At 39.8% G+C, this 9,349-nt stretch overlaps 1 protein-coding gene across 3 annotated transcripts; it reads right to left on the bottom strand.

Moving 5' to 3' along the window:
* Positions 1-355: 355 nt before the first annotated feature.
* On the bottom strand, positions 356-8,623 carry mybl2a (MYB proto-oncogene like 2a). 3 transcript variants are annotated; one of them, XM_087833911.1, is made up of 12 exons: positions 8,460-8,623; positions 5,726-5,828; positions 5,421-5,492; positions 5,230-5,322; positions 4,894-5,114; positions 4,691-4,811; positions 4,406-4,459; positions 4,033-4,271; positions 3,141-3,843; positions 2,677-2,919; positions 2,293-2,493; positions 356-2,172 (listed from the first exon to the last, which is right to left on the bottom strand). In XM_087833911.1, the coding sequence occupies exons 2-12, from the start codon at positions 5,825-5,827 to the stop codon at positions 1,579-1,581; spliced, it is 2,643 nt and encodes an 880-aa protein (XP_087690037.1). In that variant the 5' UTR covers position 5,828; positions 8,460-8,623; the 3' UTR covers positions 356-1,578. The 3 variants fall into 3 exon arrangements, with proteins under 3 accessions (XP_087690037.1, XP_087690036.1, XP_087690038.1); XM_087833910.1 differs by lacking the exon at positions 8,460-8,623 and adding an exon at positions 7,966-8,041; XM_087833912.1 differs by lacking the exon at positions 8,460-8,623 and adding an exon at positions 7,966-8,041 and having other exon boundaries at positions 4,409-4,459.
* Between the last annotated feature and the right edge of the window lie 726 nt (positions 8,624-9,349).

The following is a 9,349-nucleotide window of genomic DNA, read 5'->3' as shown; positions in this document are numbered from 1 at the left end:
CTGAAGTCACTGAGATGGTTTATATGAGAAACAGAAATGTTACTGGCCTGATCAGTCACTAGGCAATGTTGCCGTTACTGTACCTTTATGAGTTACACAGTCAGAGCAACATGCTGGACTCTTCTTTAGCTCCTCTGTAGAGCCCATTATTAAATATGTGCAAACAGCAGCATGTTTCTGGCTCCCTCCACACATGGTCAAGGTCAAGTTTATTGATCGAGCACATTTCCAACAGCCCATGCTGCACAACTTGCTTTACAAACTAGAATGCAACTAAAACAAGTAAAATGCACAACAATGACGCAATAAAATGTAAACTAATAATAACACTAAAATGAAATAGAATGCATTTAAATTACTTATTGGCAGCTGATTTGAAGCAGTTTCATCTGAAGATGAATCAATGAGAGGATTAAAAAAATGTTCTCACAGTTTTCTTCAGTCGCAAACTGTCTTTAATATCAGTTCCAGTTTCTAGCAGATATCTCAGTTTCTTGATAACACAGCTGATACATACTCCAATGTTTAATGCAAGCAAAAACGTTTTGAATGCTTCTCAGAGGAGATCAAATCACTCATAACACTGGTGTTAATTTTCAACACATTATCGGTTTTTACCACAGTAAAATCAGGTAGCTGTCATTCAATGCCAACATCAGCCTACCTGACAAAGCCAAACTAAACTAAGCTTTTCCCATCAACTTCCATCAGACATTATAGTTTATCCAAGCAAAATTTTAATTAAAAAATAACAGCATCTATGAAAGTACATGAATTATTGATTAAGCTATTTGAAAATGGTGAAAGACCAGTCTGATAAAAAGCTGAAAAGATGCTGACACTGTTGTATTTCACGTTAGAATGAATGAAACAAAACTGTAATGCCTGAAAGAAATGTACAGTGGATTTCTCATTTGACTATAAAATATAAATGACTTTTGCTGGAGGGACTGAATAGCCAAATTCAATATAAAGATCTACGGTTCCATCACGTTTGGCAGCAAATATCTCATTTATCAGTCCATAGTGGAAATAAATAAGCATTCAACCTCTGATTTGACATTTTATTACTGTCTTAACAAAAACTGCAGTCAGAAAACATGAAATTCTGCAAAAGAACGATACAAGCTGAACTCATTTTGGTTTGAAGTGAGTCAGATACCATTCATTCACTGACTCCATTTCGAATTTGCCATTTCCCAATTCAGTAGAGAGCTCTGACTTGAATCATGTGTGGAAGGAACAAAGTACAACTCTGAGCAGCACCGTACAGCACGCAGAGACAGTGTGCATCTCTATCGCTGCTGCAGGTATGAAGCTGTGAGGATCACTGACCAGAATGCATCACTTTAACAAACTGATGAAACCAGCTGTAACACAGGACTTGTTGTTTTGTTTTGTTTTTAATGCAGTCCAGCAAATGCGTTCCAGGAACAAAGAGTCAGCTGATTCATTTGCTACAATATAAGAGGTATTAGCAGTTCACCCTCCTTCTTAGCGTATGGCACAGTTTTTGAAAGTAGAGGCAGAGTTTCTGTTTAATGCTGTGAAAGCTCTGCCACACTCAGCTGTTATCCATCAGTGTTTAGCAGCCCGACTGGGCTTTTTAACAGTCTTCACTTTTACAGAGTTTTTGTATAGTAGCAGTCTCTCTGTGGTGTGAGGTGGCAAGCGGTTCCTTTTTGCTTTCACAATGCACGCAGCCATCGGACTGAAACGGTCAAAACCTCCAGATGTGGCGGGCACCGCCAGCAGCTTCTTGGCGAGGCCATGGAGCTTCGGGAATCGAGAAGCACATTTCCAGTACTGAAGAGTAGAGTTGCTTTCCCACAGCGGTTCAGACAGGTACACGTTGAACTCTGACATCTTTAGAGTCTTTGCAGGCGGCTGAAGGAAGTTGAAGATGGACTTCCTCTTGAGGTCGTTTTCACTGATTTCAGGACAGTTGTTGTCTGAGCTGCCAGCACAAGTGTCCATCACGGCATCTGTCTGGCTTTCTTCTTTCACATCGTGCTCCAGCCCACTGCCTGTCTGATCTTTCTCTGCCTCAACAGTAGGAAAAGTTGAGGCTTCCATGTTTTCTAATGTGGACTCAACAATGCTGCGAGCCTCAGATTTTGACAGAGCTGTTAGGAAATCATTCTGTTCAACCTGGTTGTCATCAGAAAACGGCTGCAAAAAAAATGGTTGTTTTAAATGTAGACACATATTTTTCCTTTATCTACTCAACACGCATATTCAACTAAATATCAATCTACAGGAGTCCGCTATGCTTCTGGTCTAATTTGGTACCTGCAGTTTGATCCTAGGATCCAGCACAGCAGCTAGTATCATGTCCTTCTGGTGAATCACTGGCTGGAAGTGTGTGTAGAGGCCTGTGCGCAGGGCCTTGCAGAAGTGGGTGTAGTTGGTGACACAATTCTCCAAGGTTTTATCAAGTCCAATGAGGGACGGTATGATGAGAGACATAGTCACACCATTTCCCTGCAGGACCTACGATAGATAAGACACAAACATGTCTCCTATTAAAGACCCCGTTCACATTTCTTCTTAGCCTGATTATGGGATTACTGAACAAAAGGTTTCACATGTAGATTTGGAAATTTCATTATAGATGTTGAAGATGCCTGGTGTAATTATTGCACACATCAGCTTTTTATTAACTTGCTCTGTTACCTGCAAAGCCTCCTCAAAGGGCTCAAGAAGACCTAGAATGTCAATCACTTGGTCCCTCTTAACCATGACCAGCGGTGGGACGCTGGCTGTGTCACTAGCCTCTATGCGTGCCTGGGCCAGGAGAGTCATGATGGAGCTCCAGACAGACTCCTGGACCATTCGCCGTAATGATAGCATCATGGAGTTCCAACGACAGTTGCTAGAGGAAGGGCACAAAGACACATTGTACTCCTTCATCAAAACCTAATTTAAAAGAAAGAAGAGAAAAAGGGCAAAAATAATCTTGTTAAAAGAGCTCAGGTCTGCATCTTTTCTGTAAAACATTTGCCACATTACACTAAATAATTTAAGCAAGAGGAAACGTCTCTTAAATTCTGTTTTTCCTCCCTCGCAATGAAAATGAATATATTGAAACCCAGCTTTAAATACCTTGGAAATAACATTTAAATCCTTTAGTCTCATACCTCGCTCCAGTAGGGGCTGCTCTTGAAGAAAGCTACCACATTGTGGACCTGTGAGAGCAGGTTCTCTACTACTCTTGAATTTCTTAAGGCATCCCTAATCACTATCTGCAGTGTCCTGGCAGCACATGTAGTCCTTGTCCCCATCTGCAGCTCGGAAAAAGGGGACTCTGCTTCAGACATTTGGTCTGACAGAAAGGCCAGCACTTCATCTCCATCCGGTTCTCCTCTATTGGACGTGCACATAATCTTGTAGTCGCAGAACAAGTTGTTTGTAGCTAGGGCTTCTTTGGCCTGGTTGGCAAGGACGTAGCCGATGCTGCGAGGAAAGATCCCGTAGCTGAGCAGCACACCTTCGAGCTCCCTGGACACACAAGTGCTGAGGTTTTTGTGGCTGACATGACGGAAGGCCACAATAGGACGGCGGAGCTGCCAGGAATCACTGATAAAGTGAAGCTGGACAACAACAATGGGATCCTCTACTGGCAGGGTTTGAGCCCCTGCCCAGAGATCAACGGTGACATGAATGGCACTTTCAGCATCTTTCATTGTGGCAAGGCAGGATTTAAGATCACGGATGAGCTGAGGCTTGATGGCTCGTTCCACCTCGTCATAAAGCTGCAGGGCCACTGTGCGCTGGGATAGCTTGTTGTACTCAGGGCTGATTGTATTCATGAAAGACCTGAAGCCAGCCCCTTCTACAAAGCTGTGCGGAATAAAGTGAATCATACATTTAATGATATACAGTAAATATTAATTCAATATATAAAAGCTTTTACAAAGTTTTCAACATAACCACAGAGTGACAAGAAAATTGCATTGATTTAAGGATTACCAAACCTCCTTCAGTGGATCACAAACCAACACTATCTCAACTATCAGCAGAAGAACTTACCTGAGGGGCAGCATGTCCTCAGCAATCATCCTTAGTGCTGCATCAGCAAACTTTTTCTGGTCCACCTGCACGGCTGGTGGTGCGGTGCCAGAGCTGGGACTGGATTTTGAGCTGGGGAGCAAAGAATTACTGGGGGAGGAAGACCCTCTCTTTGATGTAGACCTCTGCGGAGGTGGAGCAGCAGTCTTCTGCTTGGCTTTATGGTGCTCCTTATCCTGCATTGACTTCTCAGGCCTGAGCTGCAGCAGAGCAAAACACACAATAGGTAAACCAAACTTGTCGGATGAGAACAGCTTGTGTGAAATCCTGAAAGATTTAGGAATTTATGAATTCCTAAATCTTTTCTTCAGAAATACAGCTATAGCAAGCTCACCACTTCAGGAGTTACTGGTTCGGCATCTAAAACAACGTCACATTTGAAATCCACCTGTAACACATCATGTAATATTAATTCACAATTAACAATATCAAAGTTTACTGTAACTTAAAACTGCAGGAAAAACTGGTAGTTTAGTGACATTAAAAACAAGCAGCTTTGAATTTTTTGAGCTGGCTATGTCCCAGTATAAAATCTATCTAACAATACTGGTATATCTCATCAGTTATAACTGAAAATGAAGCCTTAAAAAGTATGAACTACATCCAATAAGCACTGTACCTCTCCATCCACAAATTGCTGAATATCAATGGAAATGCTTTGAGCAGCATCTCTAAAGAAGCCCAGCTCTGCTTTACGTTTGATGGTCGAATTCCAATGATTCTTCACAGAATTGTCAGACCTGCCAGAAAAAAATACATAAATTGCATTTTGATTGCTCATCATATTTTAAAAATTCAGTCATTGCTAGCTAACTGGCCCACCTTCCTGGGAGCAGCCTGGAAATCTCAGCCCACCGGTTTCCCAGAATGGAGTGGGCTTTATAGATGATGAGATCCTCTTCATCAGTCCAGCAGCTTTTACTGATCATTGGGTCGAGGTGATTGAGCCAGCGATCACGGCACTGCTTCCCCAATCGACCCTTTAGATGCTTTGAAATTAGAGTCCAGTGCTTGGTGCCATACTTGGCCACAAGCTCTACTATCTATCCAGAGAAAAATACAAAAGTAAAAACAGAATTTAAATAACAAAAAAGGAAAAATATCCAAACTAAAACCAAAAAGTGTACATCTGATGTTCCATGTTTTTCATTTTCCCACCTTTTCATCTTCCTCTTTGGACCAGAAGCCTTTAATTAAGTCAGGATCCAGATGTTTTCGCCAGCGGTGCATACACTGGTATTCTGTTCGCCCCTGTACAAGGAACAAGACATGTCACGCTGTATTAACTCAGAATTCACTGCTGTTATTCATCTAATTCTTGAACGATGTCTGCATGTACCAAAACTTACTGGTAAAAAACTAGCAATAGTTTTCCAATCTTTTTTTCCAATGTTGCAGACCAGAATTTTGAGATTCTCATCCTAAATGTCAGAGAAAATAAGTCCAAACACAGTACATGGGTTATCATCAACACATTACAAAGACATTTACAGATACTGAGTTAGCCAGGTAGTTTCGATAAATTTATAGTTAATTAATATGAGCCAAAAAACAACCAACAATATGACATTAGTAACAGTAACTGAATAAATTATGTGAAAATCAAGATGCTGTAGGAAGAGAAAAAGTTGTCCTGAGACTTCTTTCAACTTACCTCTTCCTGAGTCCATTTGACTTGACACCTGGTACCGTCCTTATTTTCTACTAAATCTGAGTCAGTGTCAAAGCATAGATTATCATCTCCCTCATCGTCCATGCTGCAAACACAAAGATAACCAATAACTCAAACATAAATATTTTACTTTATTTAAATTTCCCAAGTGCAAAGACACACAAGAGAGAGCTCAGATGTCTCAGCAATGAACACTGACTATGACATGGTTGAAAAAATATCCAGTGGGCAATTGTTCTTAGGGCAAAATTGCCTTGTTGATACTAGAGGTTCGAGTAGAACAGCCAAACGGTTTCAAGCTGATAGGAAGGCAACATTAACTCAAGCACCCGCTACAACTGGGAATGCAAGCATATCAAACCTTGAAGCAGATGGGCTAAGGCAGCAGAACACCACATGAGGTGCCACTCCTGAGAGCTAAGAACAGAAAACTGAGGCCAAAACTGGACAGAAAATTGGAACAATGTTGCAGCATTCAAAAAATATGGTCAGAATAAAGTGTTCACATGAAATGATGCTTCCTGCTTTGTATTACCTAAGCCTTTTTCTCTTAGTACCTACTTGACTTCACTCGGTTAAGGTTGATTTCAATTACAATTGAGTACCACCTCAATGTGCTACGGGTTGTTGCAGTAATGTCACCGAAAGTCCCATGACGTTGTTTGTATGCAACACAAACACAATGCAATAATGGAGAACGTCGAGACAATGGTATATCTGCTGCTTGGTGACTGACCGATCATTGGCATGCAGTCAGTTGCTGTTACATTTTCAGATCGACTCAGCTCACTTGGAACCCCAGCTGAGCAAGTACTAATAAAGTACCTGGTACCAGATACTACCACCTAATGGAAAACCCTAAAAACCAGGTCAAGTCAAGCTGAGTAGGTACTAGTGGAAAAGAAGCATTAGCACCAACTGAGAACTATTTAAATGCCAGAGCCTACCTCTGTATTTCTGCTGACCATGGCCATCCCTTTATGAACACAGTCTACCCATCTTCTGATGGCTGCTTTCATAAAGATCCAAAAAGCTCAAATCATCTCAAACTGTTTTCTTGTTTTCTTTTTTCCTCTTAAAAAAATTGAGTTTTTCTTTCCCAATGTCACCAAAATGCTAGCTCATAGAGGGTCACATGATTGTTGCTGTTTTCTTCGTTTCTTCTGTATTATTCTATGGTCTTGACCTAACAATATAAAGTTCCTTGAGGCAACTGTTGTTGTGATTTAGGGCTATATAAATTGAACTGAAGTGCATTGAAATCAAATGGCCTTCACAATTTCCAGACATCAATCCAACAGACAACCTTTTGAATGTGATAGAATGGGAACCTCATCGATGTGCAGCAGACAAATATGCACCAACTGTGTGGTACTTTGTGCTACCAATTCAATATAAACCAAAATCTCTGAGGAATGTTTCCAGCATCTTGTTGAATTTGTGCCAGAAGGAATTAAGGCAGCCGAGGAAAAAAGGGGGTCTAAACCAGGACTAGCAAGGTGTACCCAAAAAAGTGCCCTAGAAATTTCATTATCTGTCTCTAAAGCAAGCAACCCATCAGTGATATTTTGCAATTTAAAGAGAGCAACTGTTTGATACAGAAGTAAACTTAATGTCAAAATTAATTAAAGAAAAAAGTAAGTAACACAATATAGTCGTCTGTAATGCTCTTAACCTAAGCAGTCACCATTGGGATATCTAATAATAACTATAGTGTAAATGGGTTGGAATGAATTTCATTCATTTATTGAGTACATTTCAAATATAACACACATTACCAGTCAATAAATAATTAATTCTACCCTCTCTCTAAGGAAATTATCTGGATTACAGCTGCTCCAAGACAGTAACAGTAACAGTAACAGACTACACTATTTAAATAATACAATATGTTACAGAGTTTACAAATTGAAGAAATAGCACTAATATGTACAATTGCTCAATTATACAAAATCAAAATATGAGCACATCAACACAGATCTAACTGCTGTATTTCACCTGCTCTCCAGCAACCAGTTAAACAAGCATGCATGCTATTCAGCTAAGAGCTAACAACTTACCACAGCTAAGTAGCTAACATTAGCTTCTGCCAACCCAACAATTAAATCGCCGTGAAAACAAATTGTTACCTTATATATCTACAACAGTACATTGTGCGACTCTCGAAACAAAGTTATTGCAATTGATCGAACAAAAATATAACGCAAAGCTGCGGAACTTACATTTAAACTTGGTTGCAACTTCAAGCTAACTCTCTGATAGCAGATCCAGTGAGCACACTTGAGAAAACGTTAGCTGTTAATTTAGCAAGTAGAGCGCCTCTAGCGGCGCTTGTGCGGGATAAAAAACAAGCCTGCCCAATGCAACGCTTTCATCAGGAGTGGAAGTCTTAACAGGCACATTTAGCCGACACGAAAGCAGAGATAACGCGGACATGTTTAAATAAATCTAACATTGTGTAAGTGCTTCTGGAAAACAGTCGCGTTCAGCCCTTCCAGCTCACAACTTGACGGCATTGGAGGAAATCACAGTTTCAGTTACTGCCATAAACACAAACAAACTCTGCAACTGCGTGATAAATATAACGACAAATAAAATATTATTTTGTGAAACATTTCCAGCTAACGCAAAGTATCATATACCTATATATTACTTGTTTGTTTATTTTTTAAAGACACCAATAATATACACACACATGCACATTCCTCACACTTACCTGCGCGATATAACTCCTCTGTCCCTTCAGTCCCCCGGTCCCGATGAAGACCCGAAATTAGCAACCACAATAAATCATTGTTTCCATGTAATATATGCTTAATGCGGTTTGTATTGGTTATCTACAGACAGTAACAGGGAGCTGCTGGCGTTTTATCAGTTGAAATTTAGCCGGGACGAAATACTAGAGGTCTGTTCAAGAGCACCACTGCTGCAGAGCTGCTACACACATTTCCCGGAAACGACCCATGTGAGCTGCTGCTAACGGCTGCTCAAAAGACAGGCTGGTTACACTGCATGCATGACTTCGACTTTAACATTTGTAAAAAGACTTTAAGAAAATAAAAAGCCCACGTCAAAACATTAATGTACCACTGAATATATTCTAACGTAATAACTTCCTCATAAAACCTTTAGTGGGGCGCTAACACTTGGTAGGCTAATTGTTATGCAGCTGTTTCAATAACGTTCTGCCTGTATTGTCTTTAAAATTGCAAATACTACTAAAAATGGACATTTTAAGATATTAAAAAAGCCTCCTTTTAAAGTTATAATAACGTTTTGATAATTACCATTGCCATTTATGTAAATGTATATAACGCACATTGTTATCAAAAGTTAGCGTCAAAATAATAAGAGATTAACTTCATCCATTATTAAATTAATTTCATTTTAAGATCCATGTAAATACCCTGTCTATGGCAAGAGTTTAAGTCCTCTATTTATGGGAATAATTGTTTTGTTTATGTCATGGCGTTGTATTATATCTTAAAATCTCTTATTCATTGTCAATTCAATTCAGTTTTATTTTGTAAGGTAAAGACTCTACAATATATATATTTTTTAAAACCCTCAACAATCACATGACCCTCTACGAGCAACCACCTGGTG

The sequence above is a fragment of the Neolamprologus brichardi genome, chromosome 20 (assembly GCF_056152115.1).
Source record: "Neolamprologus brichardi isolate AB-2024 chromosome 20, ASM5615211v1, whole genome shotgun sequence".
Classification (NCBI taxonomy): domain Eukaryota; kingdom Metazoa; phylum Chordata; class Actinopteri; order Cichliformes; family Cichlidae; genus Neolamprologus; species Neolamprologus brichardi.
Note: the sequence above shows the minus strand (reverse complement) of the source record. Positions and strands in the feature narration are given on the sequence as shown.